This window comes from Triturus cristatus, chromosome 4_1, assembly GCF_964204655.1.
Source record: "Triturus cristatus chromosome 4_1, aTriCri1.1, whole genome shotgun sequence".
In the NCBI taxonomy this organism is placed as follows: Eukaryota; Metazoa; Chordata; class Amphibia; order Caudata; family Salamandridae; genus Triturus; species Triturus cristatus.
Window position 1 is genome coordinate 1,016,215,598 of NC_140585.1, and position 26,951 is coordinate 1,016,242,548.

At 44.6% G+C, this 26,951-nt stretch overlaps 1 protein-coding gene across 1 annotated transcript in view; it reads right to left on the reverse strand.

Annotated features, from left to right (window-relative positions):
- Positions 1–26,951, reverse strand: part of TUBGCP6 (tubulin gamma complex component 6) — a 492,321-nt gene that overhangs the window by 17,190 nt on the left and 448,180 nt on the right. Inside the window, exon 25 of the mRNA XM_085653952.1 lies at positions 14,850–15,049. Coding sequence (XP_085510078.1) covers positions 14,850–15,049 — 200 coding nt within the window. The remainder of the gene's footprint in view (positions 1–14,849; positions 15,050–26,951) is intronic.

The window sequence follows — 26,951 nt, forward strand, 5'->3', positions numbered from 1 at the left end:
GTTGGAAAGTTAGAGGACTGGGTACATGCACAAAACTCTACATAGTACTCTCATTTCTTAAGCAACACCATATATTTGTGGCCTGCTTGCAAGAAACTCACCTAGGTGACATGGGAGTCAATATATTAGCAAAAAAGAGGAGGGGCCAGATATTCCACTCATCCTCCTCTACTTATGCGAGGGATGTGCTGATATGGGTGGCTCCTGGCACGCCTTTTGCCTTGAAGTATATGGAAGTAGATGGGAACAGCCGCTATGTGCTGCTCAGGGTGACACTCGACGGACGGGATATTACTATGTTAAACATAGAAGCCCTGAACGTGGATGACCCGGGTTTTTATCAGTCCATACTGGACATTCCTCTCCTGTGGGTGGGGGACTTTAATTGTGTGTTGGAGCCCAACTTGGACAGGCATTTGCTTAAACAGGGTACTAAACCGCAGATGACCAAGAGACTTCGAGAGGTAATGCGGGACTTGGGAATAAGGGACATCTGGAGAGATAGGCACCAGACAGAAATTGTGCACGTTATTCACCTACACATAATACACACAGCAGACTGGATAGAGTGTTGGTGGCGAGGATGGATACCTTCCCAGATGTGGAAGTGACACACCTGGCACGATTCCTGTCTGATCATGCCCCAATTAGTTGCGTGGCCCGCTGGGGTGTCCCCGCACAGCTACCCAGAACATGGCGAATGCCAGTAGATATCCTAGAAGACCCGGTTGGGAAGGAGGCCTTCTCTCAGGCTTTGACTCACTATATCACTATCAATTGGGAGGGAACAACCACCAGTAGGGCAACGGAAGGAGAGGCGTTGAAAGCGGTGGTACGGATGGCCTGCAAGGGACTGACGTGCGGGATTCGCAGGCAACTGCAACGAGACCTCAGGGTAGAGGAGACAGCATTAGCGCAGACCCAGGCAGCAGACCAGAATAACCCGGCAGCTGCTGATTGGAAGTGGACCACAAGTACACACATCAGTGACATATGAGATAGACTAGACAAATATACACTCCGCCAGTATCTGCAGTGACTGCACAGAGAGGGGGATAGGTCTGGGCACCTTTTGGCCTGGATCCTTCGGGAGAGAACAGGCCCCTACCTTGACCACTGCCTTGCACACATTGACAGGTGTTCCAACAACACATGCAGAAAGTCTATGCATCAGACCCGGCAGTCCAGGAGAACCAATACGTACCATTTTTGCAGAAACTGGCCCTGACGCACCTCCCTCTATCAGCCTCTGAAGAACTGGACACTCAGCCGTCCTTGGAGGAAATTCAGGAGGCTGTACTGAAGCTTCCAGGGGCTAAGGTCCCTGGAGGAGATGGGTTCCCACCTGAGTTTTACCGAGCGTACTCTGCCACAGTGACGTGGGCATTACTGCAGGTTTATAGGGAGTCCTTTGACCGTGGAATTTTACCCCCACCAAGAGAGAGGGTGAGATATGTATGATCTTGAAACCAGGAGGGGATAGCCTGGACCCGGCCTCTTATCGCCTACTCACTATGATCAACACGGACGCTAAGATATTATGCAAACTGTTAGCAACACATTTTGACCTGCACATGCCCCAATTGATACACGAGGACCAGTGTGGCTTTATAACGGGTCATCAGACTGGCATGAATCTACGTCGGTTAACGCATATTATGCATGAGGTGAAACATAGTGATGAGGAGCTTGCCCTGGTGTCCATAGACCTTGCAAAGGCCTTTGACAAAGTTGATTGGGGATATCTGCTGGAAGTGCTTAAGAAAGTGTGCTTTGTGCCACAGTTTTGCCAATGAGTTAAAATACTGTACACTAAACCAAGGGTACAGGTTGGCCGAGCCCGATCAGAGGAGTGTGCATTGGAGTGGGGAACACGTCAGGGATGCCTGCTCTCACTGCTGCACTTTGCCCTAGCCATTGAGCCACTTGCGGTGTGGGTGCAAGGAGAGCGAGAACAAAGGGGCATCTGGATAGGTGACACATCGCACATAATCTCCTTGTATGCAGATGACGCCCTCTTTTATATAGCCTCCCCCGGCTAAGCGCTACCTAGGCTCCTACAACATCTTGAGGTTTTTGGGGAAGTCTCTGGGTTGCCCCTTAATCAGCGCAATTCCTTGATCTTCCCTCTGGCATGCATGGCCGCACTGCCTCTAGAGAGCTTCCCCGATCTTGGGATACGATGGGAGTGGGCGTCTTTACGTACTTGGGCATGCAGGTTGCACTTGACGACGCCCACCTGATACACCTTAATGTGGATAGGATCATATATACGCCCTGACGTTCGGTGAACTTTTGGAGGTCTCTCTCATTGATGGGCAGACTGGGTGTGTCCAAAATGGTGGTGCTACCTGTATGTGTTACAAAACTCACTGCGTCTGGTTCCCAATCGGGTCTTCAAGAAATGGAACTCTGTGATTGTGACATTATTGTGGGCGGATCGGCGCAGCAGAGTGGCATTGGGTACATTGACTTGTCGGTATGGGGGGGGAGGGGGGGGGGGTTGTAGGCACCAAGACTGGACCTATACAACTATACGGCACAATTACAGCACGCGTCCTGATGGTTAGATGGCATACACAATTGGGAAAATCGACTGCTGGCAGGTCGAGCTCACCCAGATTAACTCCCTGAGGCATTGATGCAGGGCAGGGGAGCCCCTGACGATATATATAGATTGCCACACTGCGAATATTTGGCAACAAAATGTGGAGAAGGTACTGCGTGGTGCCCCGTTCCAAAGGGAGCTTCCTATGTGGATACTCGCCCCAGTGGGTGAAATGAGCTCACATATGTCCTTCCAGGTGTGGAGGGTGGGGGTATGCAAAGTGTTAGCAGATCTCTACCCGAGTGAAACATTAATCACATATGAGCAAGCATGTGGGGACTTCACATTGGGACAAGAGCACTATTTACACTACACTGGCCTGATGGAAATCGCAAAGGCCTACGTACCCTGACATACTGAAAACAACTCACACCCTGGATATACTGCTCACATGCGGCTCTAGGCGCAGGCTGATCTCCCTCCTATACAATGCTATGGGGACCCAGACGGGGACGACCAGCATGAGGGGAAGAGGAACAAGAGCAAAGTGTGATGGATGGGTGGCAATGTATACCTCTGCTTCTATTAATCACTGCTTCATAGCTACTGGTATTGTACATATGTGGAATGGAGTGCCCCGATGTAGCTGGTAATACACCTCAGACTCTTGATCCGTATGATTTCTGAGATATTTGTTTAAATAAAAAATAAAGGTTTAAAAAAAAAAAGCTTAGGTGAAAAAAAGCTAATGAAGGTTAAAAACTATACTCTGGCGGCTCAATATAGAGAGCGAAGTGAAATTCTGCACTATCCCTTTAAAGAACCAGTAGCTTCCCTATTCCAGCATGCCTTGAACTCCTAGTTCCTTCACATGCTCAGTTCTTTTTCAGGAAGACATGTACAGTTTTAGGTTAGATGTAGTAGGATCGCACATAACAAACATTTCAATTTGTATCATAGGATCTTCTATGTTTATGACTATCAGTGAACAGAATCACAGGCTCATCCCGAAAAGTCACTGGTCTTCATGTTCTGAACATCAAGGCAATCAAGAAAAGATTTAACTGACAAGAAATATATAATTGTAAATGGTTCCTTAGGACAGCCTCAACAATCACTACATCTGCTATAGAGCTTAAGCCTAGACAGTAATATTTGATAAAAGTATGAACAGACATTCACGTAGCTGCTCTACAAATATCTAACTGTGGGACATTTCTTAGCTAAGTTGCAGTAGCTGCTTTTCGTCGCAAGAAATGAGATTTTGGTCTATCAGGATGAGGTTTGTTAGCTAGCTCATAGCAAAAGGAAACACAGAGACTATTCATCTGTAAAAGGACTGCTTGGACATGGAAACCCAGCTCGAAGTTGCCCATGGTGAATAAAGAGCTGGTGAGATTTCTTAGATCTTTTGTTTGGTCTAAAACTTCAGGACTCTTCTTACATCTGTAATCAAGAGATTGTTTTGCAGGATAAGTACAATTACTGAAGAAAACTTCACATCTAGTTTGATGTGAAAATTGGATACTACTTTCAGTAAGAAAGAGATATGTATTCTCACAACAAGTCTATTTTGCGAAAAGCAGTTAAAGGCTGAAGCTGGCTCCCTCTACGTGCTGATGTAAACGCCACTAGAAAAGCAAGATGCTGCAATGGCACCTTATAAATAGGCTTAAAAAGAGAAGCCTTCAATTTAGATGGCACCAGATTGAGCCCCCATGGACGAGACAGCTGTGGTTTAAGAGGAAACATTTTCTTTAATCCCACAAAAACATCCTTTATAACAGGTATTCTGAAGAAGGATCTTTTAGGAAGACCATACCTGTTTATTGTAATAGCCGTCTATTGCATTTTGTTGAAGGCAAAGTGTAGATTTGACTGTGCTACAGGAAGCACGTATAGAAAGATTGCATCCTATTGGCAGGACACCAGAGATGGTTATGATGCAGACACCAAAGCTAGAGCCTTACCCTTTCAAAGGCACAGGATACCCTTGTAGATTGTCTCCTTGCGTCGTTTTGGATGTTCATACTTTTGTGAGGTAGATAAAGGTGTCCTAAATGCACAATTTCAGAAGACATGCTACTAAAACTAAGGGTGTCAAGTCAGGGTGGTACAACTGTTCTTGCATCCTGATCAGCGAATTCTGTTTGCATGGAAGATTCTTGTGTGGCCTTCAAGACAGATGAAGTAGTTCTGGAAACCACCAAGATGTGTTTGAGTAATACCACAATCTGAGAAAACACCTTCTGGCAAGTCATTGTTGAGAGCACATTCATAGTTTCCTACAAACAATCTTCTGCACAAGTCTGTTTTGGATTTAAGGCCCAGAAGGTAACTCACTTTCATGGAAAGGTTTCTTGCGAAGAGCCAATTTCCGATTGGGCCTCAGGAGAAAGAGTCCTGGCTCAGGAACTTCCTTGTTTGTTGACGGACTGCATTGTGGTCATGTTGTCCATGTCTATTGGAATTCAGCTTGTTGTCAGAGAAGGTAGGAAGGACTTGAGAACCAAGTAGACTGCTCTATGATACAGGCAATATTTTCACTGTCAAGTTCTGAAGATGGGCTCCCTAGCCTGTCAAGGAGGCTTCTGTCACAAAAGTCTGAGATAAAAGGTCCTGATAAAAACTATGCTCATACCAGAAGATTTGGCTTCTTGAGCAACTACCACCACCACCAAACAGATGGTTTTCCATGTAGGGATAGAATTCATCTTCCCAGTCATCTTTCCCTTGAGACCACTAATCTTATAAGCATTGTTGAAAAAAGGGCTCACATGGAGCTTTGTATTTGATAAAATGAAACTGCTGGAGGGTCTTGTCCCCAAAAAGGGAAGATTTCTGGCTAGCTGTTGGACAAGGAGTTGCCTGAAATTGAAGACATTTCTGAAAATTCTTTGATATTCTCTATTCTGAAGGATACATTTCTCCTTTTCTCACATTTTAAGTGCCCTTGAGGTAAGTGTAAATCTGAACAGGGGTTGATGTGGATTTTTGCAAGTCGACACAAAGTTCTAGATAAATTCAGGTAATGCTCTATTGAACTCCTGGAGTGTGAACCTTTAACAGCTAATCATCTTGTCCCTGCCTATGAAGAAATGTTGCTGCCACCAACACCATGCAATTGGAAAAAGCCTGGGGCCTTGATTTCAGACCAAAACAGTAGAACCTTGTGCTGAAAGTGAGAGTTGCCCACTGTGAACATTAAGACATTTTTGTTTCCTTGCTACTGGAATGCTGGAATATGCTTCCTGCAGGTCCACTGAACACATCCATTAGATTTTCCTGAGCGGGCATATTTTTATCGAAGAGCCACCTTTCATAATTTTTACTTTATGATCCATTTGTTGGTTAGCTTATGGGATAGATTCTTGCATGGGGACCTTTGTTGCAAATAATAAATAGCTTTATAGTTGGCTTTTGCTCTTTGATATGGCGAAATGGGCTTTATTGTTCATTTCTGTAGTAGCACTGCAGCTTCTTTCAATAAAAAAGATGTAGCTGATGGTTTGGAACTGGCTTTGGAGTGATAAAAGACAGAGGGGACTCGAGTTAGAGAGTAATGCATTTTGGATTAACAGCAAAGCTGTAATGTTCATCACTCTTTCAGATGGCTTGAGGCACTCCCCTTTGCAAACAATCACTCCCCTCAAAGAGTGCTCAGAGTAGATGGAGCAAAGTATTAATTGTCAGTATCAGCAGGACAGTGGGGTAAGGTTTGGAGACTCTTGTCCGGGTGAGACCTAAAACAAAGGCATAAAAGAGGGAAAGGCTTTCTCACTTAACTAAGCTGTTGGGGGGATGACACCTCTTGCCTCCAGCAAGGGCACGCCCCACTGGTTCGTAATGTCCTCATTAGTCATGGTCTGCAAGCTGACGTCTACTGAGCTTGTTTTCCCTTGCATTTGGAGACCCCATCAGATGGCTGCCCACTCGAGAGATCCCTCAACGGTGACACCATCTACAACGGTGCTGTGCCGCCTGGCACAAAATCCCAAGACTGCACCCCCACCCAGCTGGTTGCCGTTCCAATGGTGGTCATGCAGGACCTATAGACACCCTGTCTTGATGGATGGGAGAAAATCTTTTTAGAGATGGAAATAAGTTCCAGGAAGTTGATAAGGAGCCTACGCTTCAGACTGTAGACCACTGATTTCGACCTCTCCCAGATGACCGTCCTAACACTGGTTCTTAAAAATGTTCTCAGTTGATGGCACTTAAGAGCAGAGGGATCGTTTGATGAATTCACATGGACAGATCACATACATAATGGTGTAGGCACGCAGGAGTGATTTAAATTATAATGTTGGGGTCAATTGTCTCTGTATGACGTTGAAATTTTGGCAGGAGAGCCACACATAATTTGTTTTGTTGGATTCATTTTTGTTTATAGAGGCCCATGAAGAAGGGACTACCAGTCCCGGAATGCATAGGGCAACATAAGAACAGGACAGAGTCTAGGAAAGAAGAATCATAACTTATTTGATAAATTATGTTTGTTTAATGGAAAATCGATCTTATTCACAAGAAGCAACATTGCTAAAAGAACAAATAATCTTTTGATTTAAACTTTAAATGAATGATAAATTGTTTTAGAGAAACTTGTGTAAATTGTATTTTGTAGTGAAGTGGCGAATTGAATGTTAAATGCACACAGATACTCGGGTACATGTTTACTTGATACACATTATTGGTAATCAGGAATGGGGGACTGGCAGCCTCCAGATACTGTGTAGCAGGCAGAGATTTGTCATCGAGTGTTTTGATTTTTGGATTGAACATTTTTGAAAAAATAAGGAGTGCGCCACTCATATCACTTTTTGTCATGCCCATGAATGATGACTGAACGTCACCAGAAACCCCAGTAGCTCGCATCCAGGCATGACGCCTGATTACAACACTAGTTCACATGATCTAGTCCGTTGTATCAATGCAAGCCCTCAACACTTATTTGGCAGTGTCCAGCATTGTCTGGGAAAAGGCTGTCCTGTCAGTGACAGACAGCAGGGGCTCACTAGCCCGATTTCAAAGAGCTTATGTATAATGGCCCAATAAACAGACTAGCATTAAGGACAGGAGATCCAAACTGTTGGAGAAAAGATTATTTTGCTGAATGAATCCACGCACTTCAATTTTCTATACAGAGGTGTAGAAGGGAACTTGTTTGTGGACCACCTGCACCACTAAGCTTTCCGAGATTGACCATTGTGAGGCAGGTTAGTTTTACCATACTGATGATGCGTTGTTGCAATCGTAATCCGGCTCAGCACGAGAGGAGCCGCAAGTTCAGACATTTGGTGTATGTGCTTGGCTGAGGAGCTAATGGGGTGATGCTACCATCTATGGGTGTATGACTGAATGCCTCCAAGTCAGAATGCCCCCATAACTGTAACAACACCTCAGTGCTGTGGAGCCTCAATTGGCCTGGGGTATCCAGCCACTGGGCCGGCGAATAAAGTCGCTTGCTTAGAAACTGGAGCACAGATGGAAGGGGGCCACCTTCACCATCCTTAGAGCATCGCATGTTCATGGGGCACCTGGTGCTAAATCATTTATAGACCCAATTCGGGAGATTGGGTGAGAAAAGCTGGTCACTCTGGGCTAGCATATGTCATCTACGCACTGGATGACTGACCGTTTATGTACAACCCAGAATCAGTATAGAAAGGGAGGAGCAAGATGTCCACCTCTTCTCTGTTGTCATCATCATGCGGTATGTTCTGAAAACCCAAACTGCTTTTGAATCAGAGCCCGACAGGGCCTCTAGCCTTTAGGAGTGCTGGTCTGAAGGGAAAGACTGTGAATCATCTAATGTTGGAGGCTGTACTTTGGTGATTTCAACCCGCAGGATACGTGTATCGGGGGCCAACATTGGCTCCAGTCCAGAACTTCAGGATCAGCGCTGTTGCCATTGGAACCTACCTGGCTCAAAGACTAATGAGAATTGTGGGCCGGCAGAGGCAAGGAACCAAGAGGAGGGCCAGAGGGGTGAGTTGATGCCAGGGAAGGATTGGTGGCTCTGCTGGCATTGACTTGAAGATCTGAAGCACAGCCTCTCCAAAGGCCCCTATCTGATGAGGAGTCATGAACTGCTTAGGGAGCTCAGGGCATGCTGAGACGATCCTCGGAATTGGCTCCGAGTCAGAAACATCTGCAGATTTAAGCCCTTGGACTGCCAACTTCACATGGACTCCAACGTTGTCATCTGTGGGCGCGCAGGAATAATTGCTGTTGAAAATCCTGATCCAGTCTGCTAATTTTCTACAGGTGAGGAATCTGCAGTCAGAAGTATCCATCAGAAACTAATTGTAGGTATGGCTTTTCCTTTACAGCATTTTAAGGTTTAATTGGGTAAATGTATTAGAAACATTTGGGAAATGTACACTAGATAGGTATCCAGTCCTAGCCCTGAAGAAAATCGAAAGATTCAAATTGGGATTTAAAATGCGCTTTATCACTGGGCAAACAAGTGCATGAAATGAAGTAGCTTTAAAGGGGATTATTTTCTCACATGTGTAAACCTTTTGGCTTGAATACTAGTTCCCTTTGTTTAGCAACCCCTGACTGTATTATTAACATGACCATGAACTCAGAGGAGGGTTGCTTTGAAAACTCTTGACTGGTTGAACATCTGAATTTATTTTGTTAGAAATAGTTTTTGATTATTGTGTCAGTTTGTATGTTAATGTAAACAAGAAGTGTTGTCTTAAGCTGTGTTCAAATAATTTGACCAAGTGTTTCTTCTTGAAAATGTTTAAAGAATTAACATAATAAATTATGTAGACCAAGACATCTTGCAGTTTGGTCTAAGTTTGCTGAAGTAAATAACAGCATTATAAACTGTCAGCTAGATCAATATGTATTTGTACTTTTAGAAAGTTTGCATTTTCCTGCCTTAGCCATTTAGTGCCTGTCTCTGGGTCACGCCACTGGGTGTACCTGACAGTTGGGCTTTGTGTATTGCTCCTAGACAGCCATAAAAAATAGAAAGCTTATGTGCGCCTGGATGGGCTACGGCAAGATGGGAGGGTCAAGCTGGGCAAAGCCCTACTTACAATTGAATAGAATGTGTCCTGCCACCACACAAAAGGCTGCATACCCCCTGGAGCTAGTCTGGAGCCAGGAAACCTATGAACTTCAAAGGGAAACCGGTAGAAGCCTCCCCCACTTCAAAGGAGGTATAAATATTGGACCTCAGACACCAACTCTTCAGTACACTTCTGATCCTGTGGAGACTCTGCCATGAAGGACTGCTGAGGTGCAGAAATGACTGCTACTCTGTTAGATTGCAGCCCTGCACGATTGCTGCCCTCCTGATGGGGCCAAAGGGATTGAGTTTGCACCTGATCCCAGAGTGACTCCAAGGGCTAATCTGTGGCCTCCTGTTCAGAGCCACCAGGACATAACAAGCTCCCCACCACCTGAAATAGCACCCAGATCCAGCTGGACCTTGTGTTGCCTCAGTGGAGCTGAATTGAAGTTTGTGGGCTATCCGCGATTGTAAATGGGCTTGTTGGTGACAAAACCTTGTCGCTCGCACTGCCCATCAACACAAAGTTTCGTGGACCTAACTCTACATGTTACATTATCTACCGCTCACGGGGAGTGCTACAGCGACACTTTGGCCCAACTGTTTGCGACAACAACAGGATCTTTGTGCTACAGTGACGACCATCTGCGACACTTCCCTGCTCCCCACAGCCGCCTCCACTGCGAACAGTACTCTTTGCGGTGGACTGAGAAGGTAACTTTTCAATGGGACTAACCTGGTCCCTGTATCCAACTCGTCTCCATTGCGGCTGGCCTGAACTTGTGACTTTCTCCCGGTCTCACATGACCAGATAGCCACGAGAGGCGCTTTGGGCTTTTTAACACTATTTTCACTTAAATCTTTACATTTGCATATCTCTGGTTTTAATGATTGGATATTTGTTGGTTAAATTATCAAATTTTGTTCAGTTTTTCAAAACTGGTGTGGTACTTATCTTTTTGTGTTTTCACTTTATTACTGTTTGAAGTGCTGCATAAATACTTTACACGTTGTCTATAATTTAAACCTGTCTGCTCAGTGCCAAGCTACCAGAGAGTTGAGCACAGGTTAATTTAGAGTTTGCTTGCACCTCACCCTGAGAAGGAGTGACCCCCCTCAATCAGTAATCCAATTTCTAAGAGGTTGCATGCAAATTTCAAAGATACTAACACTGTAATTATAGACAAGTTACCAGCATAGCATCTTTCGGACATCCATATTTTTAAATTAGGTTAAAGAGCAGTAACAGTATTGGAAGGAGAGAACCAGCAGCTTCCGACCTTTTCTGTACATTAAGACAATAATGCCTGATCCACTCTATCAACCGACCAGGGAGGGAAGGGCCATTGGTTAGCGAGGACGCTCCACCACCTCCTTGAGTGCGACCGCCAGTCTTGTATTGTCAGGAGCCTGCCTATTGAGGATGAAACCCAACTGATGAGGAGTAATAAGAGTGGGCCAAATAGGGTGGGGGCTTGTCAGGTTTTAGGAGAAGTGTAAGGTGGGCGCCCAGCATTATGTTCGTAACCATCACGATGTTAAAAAACAAAGGTTGAAAACCTTTATTAAGGGTCCTATCCTTAAGGAAGCATATACCTTGTAGTAGGTGGCTGGAAAACAAACAGGCCCAGATCTTTACAGGATGTAAGGTTGTTACTCGTTGCCCGGACCTCATCCAGCATATTGTCCTCCTGTAGCAGGCGCAACTCAGCCTTCTTGTTCGGGAAGTGAGTCACAAAGATATTCATCCCGAAGTTGCCGATCCAGGTTCTGGACCGGATACAGAGTACAGTAAAAAAATTTTTTAAAAACAGCGAGAATCTCTGCCATCTTTTGGTGCAACTGGCCCTCCTCGTCTCCGACCTCCCTGATGTGGTTACATGTCGCTAGAATTCGTAACTTGTGGGCCAAGAGTCTGTTCGCCTTGTCACCCATTCATAATAAGTGTGATTGACATAAAGTAGTTTGTTGGCTGCCTCCTTCATCCATATCTGTTCAAGCTTCCCCTGAAGCCTGCAGAGGTCCTGTAAAGTCCTGTGTGAACCCCACTCTTCTACTGTGTCTCAGACTGAGATATCACAGTTTCTAATTCGTTCTTGTGGAGTTTAGCCACGAGCTGGAATGCTGACGTGTGGGAGATGAGCTCCCCTCAGAAATCCGTCTGGCCGCATCCCAAAGGCTTGTGGGGGATACTCCCCGTTATCGTTCTTGCCAAAGTGGTGTTGTTTTGTGTCTTCGATACAGTCGCGCAGGGTTGGGTCTCCGAGCACCACCTTGTTCACTACCCACAACCTCAGGAATGGTCTCTGTAGGTCAACAGGTCTCACCACCTGCCACACCAGAGCATGACCTTAAAGGACCTTGACACCGATTTTAGAGTCTTTGAGCCTGGGAAGCAAGGACTGGGAGATCAGGAAGTAGTCCAGGCGTTATTAGATTTTATGAACGCTGGAATAGAACATATAGTCCCAGTTGCAAGGGTGATGCCAGGCATCCACAAATGCCAGGTCCAGCAGCCTCTGAGCTATGGCAGTGGGAGGGCGGGGTTCACCCTGCCGAGGGTGAGAGCGATCCAGCCCTGGGTCTAGGAGAGTATTGAGGTTGCTGCCTACAACAATTTTGCCTACTGCAAAGTGGAAGATTCTCGGGAATAGGTCAGAATGGAACTCCTCTCTTTTCATATTGGACCCATAGACAGAGATTATGGTCGTTTGAGTAGTATTCAGCATGCCACGTATACCCACTTGTTGACCCTCTTAGTCCGCATAGATGCTATCCAATTTAAAAGAGAGGTCCCTATGGAGGAGGATTGACCCGCCTCTGGACTTGCAGGCAAATGAAGAGTGTAATTGTGTTGGGTATCAATAGGAGCGGAGGCGCTTGATGTCAACTTTCAGGAGATGTGTCTCCTGGAGCAGCGCCATGTCCACTTCCTTTTGCCTATGACAATTTATTAAAGCTCGAAACTTAACTGGGGAGTTTAAGCCCTGTACATTAATGGAGATGATGTGTAGGGTTGTCAAGGTAGACTGTGTGGGTATCCTCGCCTACATGTAAGATATGGATAATGAAATGTGCATACATCATGTCACCTCTGACTGCACCGTTCATGGGTGTCAATTGGGTTATTGGTAAACAAAACAACAATTGAAAACAGAGTATGAGCTGAAGAACCATAAACATGGCATACTTCCAGACTTCATACAAGGCCTGGATCCAGGAGGACATCTCCTGTGGTGAGTAAAGAATAATATGAATACCAGATATTATCTAGAAAGGTTGGGGCATGCTCCTGGAATGAACATGAGAGCCCCAAAACCTCCCACAGTTATTCTCCAGAAAAGTGAATCAATGTTGAGCAAGAAGTGAAGTCTGTCTGACGCTGAACGTAGTCTGACGCTCTCCCGGGCAACGCTATCGGGGTCAATGGTTTATCAGGAGGAGCTCAAGGCAGACTATCTTCTTTCAATGACGGTGATCTTCATTCCCTTTCACCTTGGGGCTGCTGTTTACAGGCTTTCATTCGTGTGGACTGGAAATACCAGCTCACTCCCCCGGTCCGCCAGCATGAGGTCTCCGATCCCCCTGGAACGTTGGGGTAGTTCCACATCTGGAGGGGGTGGCATGCCTAGTAACTCACAGGCCTCCTGGATTGTGCAGATTACGACCCACGTCTCCTTGAAGCTGAAGTGCAGCCAGAATTGAAATTCCCAACAATATTTGCTTTTGTTCTTTAGTAGGTGTGGAGTTATTCCTCGGAACTCCCTCTGTCTAGCTAATGTTTGGGCAAAAATGTCTTGGAAAAGTGAAATATTGTCCCCTTGGAACACTATTGGTTCCAATTGTCTGGCTGCCTATAAGATCTTTTCCTGAACAAGGAAGTAGTGGACTCTTGTAAGGGTGTCCAGGGAGAGATTCTTATGTTGCTGAAAAGCTGAGTACACCCTGTGATGCCAAATGGCATCGGCTGAAGGGACATGAAGAGTGGAAGACGCAGTGGCTCCACTGGGCCCAAAGATAAGCCAGACGATGTCAATGCTTTCGGAAAGATTGCGTACATAACGCGGAGAAAGGCTGCCAGGAACTCAGGAAAATCCAGGGATGGCACCGGTGGATTGAGACATGGCGGTACCAGGTCTTGTGGAAGTCTATCTGGAGTCAGGCCCACGGAGGGAGCAGGGCTGCACCAAAGATCCTCTGGAGGGCAAAGGACTAGCTCCAGTTCAGAGGACTAGCATCCAGGTGAAGTCAGAAAGAGATGGGGTGACTTACCTGTGGCATGTTCCTTCTCTTTTCTCTTGTGTTCCCTCCTCTTCTTTCTAGAGGATGTCGAAGGGAAAAGAGAACAATGTCCGGAATGTTTTCACTATCGATGGTCGTCCTTTAATTGGGCATGAACAGTTTTGCCTCCTGCTCCTCAATAGCCTAAGGATGCATGCTGAGGCACGAGGAACAAGATCGGTTATCATGGTCGGGCCCCAAACACCACATACAGTGTGGGGGTTCGTGAGGTACGTCTGCCCCTCACAATCCCTACAGGGTTTGCGACAGACCTTTTGGGGGAGACATTCGTTCTGCAAGTTGTAATTTTGTGAGGTAAAATTTCCTGAGAAGTAAAGCTCTTGTTCTGCATTGAAGGCCTGGAAAAAGGAAATAAACTGACATTGGTGGGCTGGGGTGGGCACTTTATGGCCACAGTGTCATCACCTAAGGTCACTTCAAGCGCCCTCTATCTGCAATCTCATTGCTTTGAAGTTTTTGGATCCAGTCAAAATAAATGGGCTTTATTTTCAGCTGCGTTGTTCACATTTATTACACAGGAATCAGAGTTCGACAATGGAGAATGGTTCATACAGATTCATTTTTGAAAGAGCTGATGCTGGAGAACCCACTATTAAATAGTATTATCTGGAAAACGTATAAACAAGGCAAAATACAAGGAACGTTATAATGTAAATGGGCTGCAGCAAATGTCTAAAATTTGGCAGTCCAGCACCAAATTGCCACAGGAATTACACACAGGATTCTTTTATGTAAAATTCATTAAATGTGGAAAGCTAGAAAATGCCATGAATCAAGTGGGCCAGTATTGGACACCTCTGGAATCAAATTCCTTTTCCAAATATAAAAATGTTGTCAGTATTTTTTTGCACACACAAATCCTTAATGTTGCTCAAATTTATCGCACAGCAATGTTTCAAGTCGCTCACCATCTAGCTACATGCTGCATGATGACTGCAAGTATCACTGTAAATATTGTCACAAATATACCTTCAAATAGGAAGTAGGAATAATACTTGAAGGTTTTGTAGGACTGCTGCATCAATCCAAAGTTGGGATGAATGACCATCTCCTTCACAGAGTCATAGTTCCAAGAATGAGAAATTAACTGAACACGGAATTTTAAAATCAGGCTGAAGATCCCATGAATAATGTTCATCACCGGTGCTGCTTTTTCAGTCAAGAGCCCCCTAAAATGAATCAAAGTGAAACTTTTCAAGATGAAAGGAATAGGAAAAAGAAAAACAAATTTACATACAAAAATCATCAAGGAAAGCTATGGGGAAAGGTGAATAATAGATTCCTTACTTGTGATCATAGTTCTCCTTCAAAAGACTCTTCAATGACATCAAACACACCATATATTCCAGTCTATGTGGGGTATTAGAGTACATTTTTACAAATATATCATATCTTAAAACCTTTTTGATGTGACCATCTTTAGGCGATGTTAACCGGATTTAAGATCAAATCAAAATAAAAACAGGTGGCTAATTAGGCACATGGAGGGTGATATTTAAATAAAAAACGAAAATGAAAGACCTGGAGCCAGACAGGCAAAGATAAAAAGAACACTGCTCATTTAAAGGGATACAACAGTTCCACAACACAAAATGTTCAGCAGTGGCCAGTGAGACCCAGTTTCTTCTTGCCAGCCCCAATGAGGACGTGCCACTTATCTCTTCAATTCCCAAGCCTTTGCCTGACATGAAAGATTAATATTTTTTTACATGTAGTGCCTTTGTAGTACTTACTCCACTGTTTTGTGTTTACTGTCTCTCCACACAAACCATACATTTCCTGTTTGCGAATTGTCCCTCTGGTGGGAGGAACAAAATCCAATACTTCACATCTTCCTGAATCACAGCGTGAAGGAGTATATTTCTGCTCATTACTTTATTTATTGAGCAGTTATTTTAAGTCTCTGCCCCCTTTAAGGTTTCTACTCTATCTGATTAATAACAGTAATAATAATTAGTATGACAATGCCACTAAAATGTACTTCTATTATGTGTGGTGTTTCACCACTGTGGTCCCAACTTATCACTTGGCTAGCTGCAGTGTTATCCAAATACTGGGCTATGAGCTGCAGCAGCACTCCAGTCACATGTTCATATCCCAAATTGGCCATATGCCATAGTATCACAACACATATTTTTCCAATGTTTCCCTGTCAGCCAGTACACGGGCCAATTGCTCCACTGTTAATTGATCAAGTGATTCAATACTCCCAGTGATACCTCCTTTGTGGGCCATTTACCCAATGACATTTCATTTTTTGCCCAAGAGTAACTAATCAGAGTAATCTAAGGGAGCACAGAATATCCATCTCAATGTGGCAAATACTCTGCCATGAACTATGGGAATCAAGAGTGAAGTAGAAAATATAGTCTTTGTTTGCTGGGACATGGTTTAGAGTATATCAGATACAACGAAGATTCCAAGTCTTTAATACTGGCTGGGTAGGGAGATGTGAAAGTCTTAATAAGAGAGAGTCATTCAGGAATGTTAGTGAGTGATCGTTTGGTCTGGCACATCAGAGCAACAGGGCTGAAGTTTGTGTATTGGGAGGACTTGAGAGGTTGGTAAGCTTCCTAAACATAGACCTCCAGAGGACTGGTCATTTAAGGCTAAGCTTCTGTATAACCTAAGGAGGTCTCATTCAAGTATTAGATGAGCTGGAGGCCATTTCAATGTATGTAGCGGCTGTCTGCTAAATGTTTTGTATCCGGCAGGGCTGATAGCAAGTATTTTCCTGGCAACTTACTCAAAGCATTTATAAGAAGGTAGTTTAAGCTCAGAAATGTAATACTTTGTGGGCAAATCACAGTGTCTTGAATAGTAGTGATCTTTCCTCCGTGGAGATCCAAGGAAGGGTTGTTAAGGCGGATACATTATCAGAGCATTTTAAGCTATGAGCTGTATGAGAGCATGATTTTAAAGTTTTTGGAGCACGTGGAAAACGTTTTTTAGAGCAGTTGCAGGTGAATGGTCTGGATATTATATCTTCATGCTGAAAGGCAGTTTTTCTGAGGGTGAGTCAGTCAATAGGTCATCATCCACAGGTTCTATCAGCAAGTAAGATGATCTGGACAGTGTCAACAGCAATTTAAATTACTTCCAATACTAGTTTTCCTGCAGCTAGTCTACCTCCAGACCTAGGTCACACAATTCCTCTTCTGAGTTAATACTGGTCATGCTGCCACCGGCATAACTATTATGGAAGTAGAAAGTGAGATCCTGTGCACACGTATGGGTAGTATTAGGTTCTGTATGTGTTCAACATAAGCCAGAAGGTTTGAAAAGAAACTTATTATGGATAAACACTGGTCGACATCAGGTCGTGTAGCGTGTAAGATTCCTTTAATGAAAATGTTTCAATTCAAAGTACAAAAGAAATTAATCAGCCGACACGTGTTTCGTCACAACGTGTAGCTGTTGTGACTCATCAGGGCTAAGGAAGGAAAAGGAATAGTGAGAAAATGAATGGAAATTAAACAAAACAAAGAATGGAAAATAAACAAAGTGGGCGCAAGGTAAAATACCACAAAATTGGTTAAACTGATGGAGCCATGGTGGCTGTCATACATGGTGAAAGCCTAGGAAAGGTGCGAGGAAGACCGGTTGGAAGTGTAATGTTGGTGGAGGAGAACGAAGAGTTAGATAGTGTGCTAGGAGGACCGGCTGGAAGTGTAGTGTTGGTGAGGGAGACGGAAAATTATACGGTGTGCTGGGAAGAGGGGAGCCCAAGTAACTAATAGTCAAAACCGAACGTTGTTGAAACAAAAGCTGGGAGTGTGACAAGTGAGGCAGGCAGAATGATGCAAGTTTAAAATGTAACCGTGGATTGACTAGGTTTAACAAGAATGAATGGGTAGTGCCTATTAAGGAAAGAAAGAGGGTAAAAGTTAACGTTAGAGGTCGAGTGACATGTATACTAAAGACTAGTGATCAAATGATGTATGAGGTAAAAGGCAATACGAGTCTAAGCTAAAATAGGGTGATTCATGCCAGTGGAAAGATACAGAGAAGCATGAGGAAAGATTCATAAACATGGCATACTAAACATGTCAGAGAATGCTTCAAATGAACACAAAATAATGTTGAAAGCAATACAAGGACGGTAACAGTCTAATGAGAGCACATGAAGATCTGGAGACGGCTAGAGGGTCAGAGGGTCAAAACCCAAAATAGCTATGAGAGTGATGCCTTAATGAAAGACTGACGGTATTACATGATGAGATAAAATAGGAAACAAAGACTGCATGTAAAACGGATTAACTAACATGCGGGAAGCTGCAACGAGGTCAGTAAAAGAAAAACATAATTATACATTTGTGCAGTCATTGCAACAATAAGTAACTCGAGTCCGTCAATGACAGGAATTGAAAGAAGACAGGTAATGCATTGCAGCTACGGGGCACAGGTGCGTAAGCACAACACAGATGATTGTTAGTGTGAAAACAACCTGTGTGGAAAAAGCAATAACGTAACATGACAGGAGCTTATGTTAAAAAAAATTTGAAAAAAAGGAGAAAGAGAACCAGAAGTGGCAACTACCTGGTACGGGAGGTTGTGTATGTCGTTATTGACCTCAAATATGAAGTCACACGAGGAGAAGTACCCGCTAGGAAACGGCGGGAACTGGGATTGCCTGGATAAAGGCTGAATAGCAGGATCTGTAGCCTTGAGGAGACAGGGAACGTGGATTAGTGAGGGAACTGCAAATAAAAAACGGAAGGGGAAGGGGTGGGTGGTACAAGCCTTACCGGTGGAAGAGCAGTCTCCGGTATGGGATCTGCTCACGATTCCTGGTAGCGGAATGGCGAGTGTCGGCAAGACCGGAAATGAAAAAGTCTCCAGGTAGGGAAACAACTAGAGCGGTAGATGGTGCTTCCGGTTAGAAGAACCGGAAGTGAGGACAGTTGGGTAGTCGTGGATTAATCAGAAAGAAAAATGAGTGGCATGTGTCAAGAGTGGGACGTAAAGGAAATGAGAAAGGAGAAACTGGGGTGTAAATAGTTTGAGAGTATAAAAGAATAAACACAGACAACAGAAAAGGCAAAACATATTGCTGTAAATTGTGGAGGCTACTGGTGCAGAGTGACAATAAACATCGGTAGCAAATGTAAGCATGATAAGGCAATATACGATGAGCATCAAAGCGGATAAAAGAGAAAATGAATCAGGAAATACATAAATCAGTAAGGTGAAATACCAATGTTAACACGGTAAATGGTGGGTGAAAAAGCATGAAAATCATCACTGTGTTCATAAGTATATGTACATAAATTGCAGCAGAAGGACCAGTAGTAAGCAGAGAGAATAACATGACATTGTGGAAGTAGGATGTGGGCCAGTAGAGCCATGGAGTGTGGAGTATGGATTGCATAACAATTTCTGAGGGACTTCACAGCTGATACAGGTTGTTCTGAATAGGATGCATCAAATCGCAGCTTAAAGGGTAGGGTTGCTATGGAAGGAGAAGAAAATCCTGGTTGGTCCCTGGATGCTTGCAGGCACCTAGCCAAGCAGTTCAGGCTGGACTGTTTCTGTAAGTGCCGAGCAAGGCTGATTTTCACATGACGGAGTCCAAACTGCAATGCATGGTTTGCAAAATAACGATGGAGTGGGATGCAGCCTGAGTAATTACCAGTAGCTGAGATTATTGAAGTTTTCAATCCATCACTTTATTTTATACTGGAGTGCGACGGGCATGCCCACACATGGGCCCCATGTTCACTGTGCCACTGGAACCAAGTAGCATCAGACAGTCAACCTCCAATCAAGACTGTTCCTACTGGAATAGTGTCAAGGCTAATTTGTATATGGCTCTGTCCAAACTGAGGTGGCATGGTGTGCAAAATAATGGATTGAGATGCAACCACAGTAATTTCCAGTGGCTGAGATTAATTCAAGTATTCCATTTAGCACTTTTTTTGTATATGTCAGTGCAAGTGATCCAAGTCCATTAGTACATTTTAGTCAATAGTGCTGTATGCTGTGGAGAGCACTAGATTGATGAGGTTGCAAGCTTAACCACTGCCAAGCAGTTACTGCCTTATGTTTAATGTTAATATGATTTAAATTCCCTCTTGTAGGTGTAGGTTGGACTGAAAATCGCACAGCTGATGGTTGATTTCTATATAGGACCTGATTTAGGTAGTTGCCATAGATTCCAGAGCTTTTGTACGATGCAGACAAGGCTTGAGATAAGTCACTAGTGGTAGCCTGGCCCAACTGGCTTATTTTTTTTCGGTAGTGGACTGATGATTTCAGGTTTGTATAAGACTTATTTCACAGACATAGAGTGCTGATGAGCATCTATAATGCTTATACCAAGGTTGCGATCTTCCACATGAACTCTTAGAGATGTGATTGATATGGCAAAGTTAGTGTTTACATGGGTTTGAGGATGAAGTTGAGGAAACTATTGGTCCTGACGGTATGGATTCTGCTACACAATTTTGACATTAAATTCTTGTGGTATTCTGTGGAAGGAGAGAGGATGAAATGCGTTTCTTTCAACTTTTGCAGATTTAGAACAGACCTCTGGAAGAATTCTCTGCTTCAGTGGTTAGAAGTTAGCCTATCTTGCTTTGGTGCAGGGGAACTTCTGACCCCCTCATCATATGACACTTGTTGAGACAAACTGGCGATTTTGCTCTGGCTACCTTTTCTTTCATAACACAAAGAGAATAGGCAGATGTGCCATTTTCCTTCTTACAAGTAATGTTTGACTTTTAAGGTCTCCGGAGGGGCTACTTGCAGATGATCTCAATTTAGGCAAGTTATACAGATGATATCAATAGAAGGTCAGATATTCACCAAAATCTTGCTCTGGAGGACCTGTCTATATTTAAGGTTAGTTTTGTTTTATGAGGGTCAATTTAATGGATGATTGTGTGGCACTTGTAATTCCAAAACAGAACCCAGATTGTCCACATCTTCTATGATTTCCGGAGGGTAAAATGTGGAAGCATTGTCTGTCTAGAATTTCAGCCTGTGCTGGGTAAACCCCCATTTCAGTAGTAACAGTACACTTTGGGAGACAGGAGAAGATCAATGAAAAAGTCTGATAAGTTCTTTCAGGTAGGTGGTATAGTATTGCCCTGACCTAGTTATACTGGTGACACATTTTGTAAGAGATGGTATGTAAGAGCCAAAGGTGTGGTCACAGATGTACATAAAGGTGACTAGGTTGTTACATGGGTATACCTCTTTGCACTATGCCCTTTGCCCAGTGAATTGTCCCCTTACCTGGAGATCAGCCTGGAAGAGCAAGCAGGCCTTTAAATGGAGTTAGATGGAAGAACGAATTAGACAGGTTGCTCATGTTAGTTTTTTTTAATTGTGGATCTTGCTTGAAGAAAACCTCCTGCAGCTATGTTCTTTCGATGCAAAAGAGTGGGAGTTTCCAAAGATTGCTGATGCTTTGAACAGCCATGATGGTGGCCCTGGAGGAGGGGGCAGAGGAGGTAGTTGAAGATTCAGAAAGGAGGAAGGAGGTTAGAACTGATACTCCTAGAAGAGATGGCCAGGGTTATGGGGTCACAGGCGAATAGACCTGTATAGTCTTTGGCCCAGTGCATCAATAGGGTAGTTTATTTATACTGGCCATGTGTGTCAGGGGATGAAAAGTGGTACAGAATACTGACGGACCTCTATCTTAACAGAGAGTACTAGCTTTTACTGAGTCTTGCCCAGGGCCTTTGAGCTGGTTTGGATTTGGGTAGCATGAAACAAACAATTGCGGAGGGGAGGATTTTGCATTCCAGAATATGCACAATCAACGGAGAGTCAAATTTGTGGCCAATTTGGTCAGATGGTAGTCATCTTCCTGAATCATCTTTCCAGTGATACAGATTTTTACTGCGAGGAAGATGTAAGAGGTATCTCTCTAGGTGAACATCATTTTAACGTCTGCTGTGTTGTGACAGAGATGGTAGTTTTTAGACCGGTCATCCTAAAGGTGGACTTCCCCCAACTTTTTGCCTACTTACCTCCAGTTTTTGCTGTATCTTTTTGTTGGCCTTAGGACTCTGAGCATTTGACCACTGCTGACCAGTGCTAAAGTGCATGTGCTTCTTACCTAAAAACATGGTGGCACTGGTATATACCGGATTGACATATTTAGGTTCCTGTAAGTCCCTTGTAAAGTGGTATACCATATACCAAGGGCCTGTAATCTAAATGATACAAGTGGGCCTTTTAAACCGGTCTCAGGCCTGCCACCGCAAGGCCTGTGTGTGCAGTTAACTGCCACTTCTACCTGGCATTTAAAACCACTTGCCAAGCCTTAAAGGACAAGTTACTTACTTTCCGTAACATAATATCTGGTAGAGACACTGTCTAGCCGCTGATTCCTTAACTTTTTAGTTGTCTCCAGCCGCCAGTCTGGTTCTGGAAAGTTTTCTGCAGTACCTCTGTAGGAAAGTAGGATGTGCTTTTATGGTTACCCCCACGTTTTGCTTGATGTAATGCTGTTTCTGACTAGTCTGACTGGGATCCTGCTAATTAGGACCCCAGTCTATGTGCTTTCTCCCCTAAATTGGTATGGTAAGTACTTTGGTACATCCCAGATTGGACACTGGGCTACACTTATCAGCCCCTAGTATATGGTACTAAGGTACCCAGGGTATAAGTACACCAGGGGTCCCCCATGGGCTGAAGCATGTATTATGCCAACCATGGGAGACCACTCAATTTGCAACTACAGGCCTGTTATTGCAGCCTCTGTAAGCTGGTGCTAGCACCACTTACGAAAGATATAGGTTTACCTATATCTAAGGTCACCTAATGCTACCCAGAGTCTTTTCACCCCCACTCTAGAATGGACTGTTCGTATTGCAAAGTTCTTTCATGACAAGATAAAGTCCATTCAGGACTCATTTGATGTATCCATTTGTACAAGTCTGGCTGATGTCCCGGACTCTATAGACCTTTTTAGGGCGGACGCTCTATTGGAGTTTCCACCCATCTCCTTGGATACTTCACTTACCATCTTGAGTGCGCTTAAATCCGGGTCGCCTACAGACCCTTGCCCTGCTAAAATAGTAGCTTCGGTCGCCGAGGTCTTAAATCCCGCTGCTAACCAAGTCATGAATCTCTCTTTAGTCACTGGCAACGTTCCAGTAAGGTGGAAACAGGGTAAAATCATCCCTCTTCTGAAGAAACCTTCTTCTGACCCAGCCGTTGTTAGCAATTATAGGCCCATAACACTGCTACCTTTTTTTGCTAAGGCACAAGAAAAATATGTGAACTCAGTCATTACCAACTATATAGAAGCTACAAATGCCCTTCATCCCAGTCAATCGTGTTTTAGAGCTAACTATAGCACCGAAACAGCCCCACTGGAAATTACAGAAAGCATTAAAGGCACCCTTGACAAAGGAGGAAAAGCAGTTTTAATACTGCTCCATCTCTCGGCTGCTTTTGATACCCCACGACCGTCTCCTTCAGAGACTTAGGGTATGTGGTCTTGGGGGCACGGTTCTCAGCTGGTTTGCTCCTTCCTGAGCGATCGTCAACAATCTGTCTGGTCCCCACCGTTTTCAACGGCGATTCCCTTACTGAATATTGGGAGTGCCTCAGGGCTCAGTGCTGAGCCCGACTGTTTTTAATATCTATATGGCTCCTCTGGCTTCACTTGCCGAAAAATTTGACGCTAAGATTATAACCTACGCAGACGATTCACAACTCCTGTTCACATACGGAAAGGATGAACCTTTGAATGAAAGCGAAATTAACCAGTGTTTGTCCAACATCTTTGACTGGTTTCGCCGGAATCAACTTTCTTGTAATTCTGCTAAAACCGAAATTATCTTTTTTGGACATACACCGGGTGATGAATGGGGGAATTGGTGGCCTCAGGACCAACTTTTCCCCCCCTAGCCCTTTCACCACTGTGAAAAATCTTGGAGTCCTACTAGATTCTGATCTTTCTATGAAGTTGCAGGTTAAATCGGTGACTGGTATGTGCTTTCGGCTTCTAAAAATGTTGAGAAACTTTCTCTCACTCCTACCTTTGCCTCACAGGCAGACGGTAGTTCAAGCCCTGATTACCTCAAGGCTGGACTATGCGAACGTCCTGTACTTGGGCATTCCGAAATACTTAGTAAACCGCCTCCAGATGGTGCAAAATGCGGCGGCCAGGGCTATCTTGATGGTCGGGCCTAGGACCCATCTGACAAGTCACCTAAAAACCTTACACTGGTTACAAGTGAAAAACAGAATTAACTTTAAGGCGTTGGTACTAGCGTTCAAGGCCTTGCATGATAGCGGGGCACTGTATCTCAGAAAGAGAATCACCCCGTACTGTCCGGGTAGGACGCTAAGATCCTCAACCCAACATATGTTAGTGGTGCCAAAATTTCTTCTAGTAAGGAATGGAGGACGTTCCTTCCAGGTGACCGTAAGCAGATTATGGAATTCTCTACCTCCCTCCCTCAGAAGTGAACCTGAACTCCTTAATTTTAGATGCCAATTTAAGACCTGGATGTTCCATCAATAATGTCTCCGTGTAGGAATGGAAGCTTGCAGGTTCTCTCTCTTCTCGAGGTACTACTTTAGCGCCGGGACACTCTTTTTGAGTAGCTGTGCGCTCTACAAATACCCCATAACATAACATAACATAACTGCACTTAAAACCTATAAGTCACCCCAAAAGCAGGCCTTTCAATCCTGAAGGCAGGGTGCTCGGATCTAAGTGTGCAGGACACACCTACAGACTACGAAATCCATTCTCCCGGGTTGTAAGTGAGACAGCCATGTAACATATAGAGGGGCACCGCATCATTACACGATGACCATCTTGAAACAGGCTGTAACAAATCCTATTATGTTTGGTATCAAACACGTTGGAATCATACCGGGAGTATGATTCAATGCACCATAAAGCTCCTTTGTGAGGCCCTCGGTGCTCCCGGTACCAGTCTTCCAGACATGAACAGCAAGCTAGGGCTGCTGCCGGCCAGAAACACGTTTCTGCCCTCCTGCTGCTAAGCCAAGCTTGGGCAGGGGAAGGCAGAACAATAGGTATCCTGTCACAGGGAGGTCTGACCACCTCCCAAACAGGATTTAGTGTATTGGGGCAGGGTGGGGGCGCTTGCCAGCATCACATAGTCTGCATGCAGGGCACACTTGGTGCCCTCCATGCATAATCCAGTCCAAATCAGTTCAGGGAGCCATTGACCTCTGCTCTGGTGCGAAACTGGACAAAGGACAGGGGAGTATCCTCCCCCTTGTCCAGTCCCTCCTTAGGGAGGGACCCCTGAATCGTCCCAACCCTTTCCTTAGGGTACTCAAGGGCTTACCTGAGGGTGGGTCCCTAGATTCATTATGGACAAGATTCATTTCAGACACCACTTCTTCTTCAACCGTCTGGGCACTCTGGACTTCGCTCTAGGCATCAAGGATGCAGCCGGGAAGACTCCTGCTGCTCCTGATGAACAAGTTACTTACCTTCGGTAACGCTTTTTCTGGTGGATACAGTATCTGCCTGTGGATTCCTCACCTTGTGAATATCCCCTGCGCCAGCAACATTCAGAAACTTTTGTAGCACTCCACGCCGATGAGGTCGAAGACAACATCACAGAGGCACGGCTCTGCTCGCGACTCCACTGGCGTCACTGGATCCATAAGAAGACCTCGTCGGCGTGATGACGTCAGTTCCGCCCTTTTTTCCGTGCCTTCGAGGCACACGGACGGACTGACAGCAATATATACACAGTATACACAGTACATAATATATAAAGCAACACACACAGTGTGGAGATAATATAGGAAGGCAAAAGAAATAACACACTGCCTTTGACAGTAACAAATACATTTTGAAACACCATCATTAGAATTGTAGGTATACAAGGGTGGACAACGGGGAGGCGGGTGGGTCTGTGAGGAATCCACAGGCAGATACTGTATCCACCAGAAAAAGCGTTACCGAAGGTAAGTAACTTGTTCTTCTGATGGATACATCTGCCAGTAGATTCCTCACCTTGTGAAAAGATTCCCACAGCAGAACTACTCCCGGAGGAGGGTGTCCACCCTCTATACCAGAAAGTCCTGAAGGACAGAACGAGCGAAGTGTCCGTTCCTCCTCACCTCGGAATACAAGCAATAATGCTTCGCGAAAGTGTGAAGGGAGGCCCAAGTTGCCGCCCTACAAATGTCCTCCACAGGAACACCTCTAGACAAGGCAGATGTAGAAGACTTAGCCCTGGTAGAATGAGACCTTATACCCTCTGGAGGTTCCTTACCGGCCAAAGAGTAACATATCTTGATGCACAAAATAATACATCTGAAAAGGGTGCGCTTGTGCACCGCTCTGCCTTTCCTGCAGCCAACAAAGCCCACAAAGAGCTTGTCGTCCACTCGAAAGTCTTTAGTCCTTTCGAGGTAGAAGCTCACCGCCCTCTTAGGGTCCAAGCGGTGAAGCCGCTCCTCCTCCTTGGAAGGGTGAGGGGGGAGGATAGAAGGTAGAAAGGGTAATGGATTGCCCCAGATGGAAAAGAGTTACCACCTTTGGTAGAAAAGCAGCCCTGGTCCTGAGTACCATTCTTTCAGCATGAATAGTCAAGAACGGGGGTTTTGAACTCAGAGCTTGAAGCTCACTTACCCTCCTTGCCGAGGTAATAGCAATGAGAAAGACTGTTTTGAAAGACAACAGCCTCAAGGGACACTTGTGCAAAGGTTCAAAGGGAGAACCCATCAAGTAAGTTTAGACCAGATTTAAGTCCCATTGAGGCACAATAAAAGGAGAAGGCGGAAACTTGTTTGTAAGGCCCTTAAGGAATCGTAATACAATAGGTGACTTAAACAGGGAAGGCTGATCCGGCAAGCAAAGAAATGCCGACAAATATCCCTTAACAGTAGCTACAGCAAAGCCCTGCTGAGCAAGAGAAAGAGCAAACTGAAGAATGTTGGATAAACGAGCCCTCAAAGGGTCAATAGACTTCTCTCCGCACCAAAGAACAAATTTGGACCACCTATAAGAATAGATAGATTTGGTGGAATGACGTCTGGCAGACAAAATTACATCTACCACATCAGGCGGGAGAGAAAAAGAATTCACGTTGCCCCGTTCAATCCCCA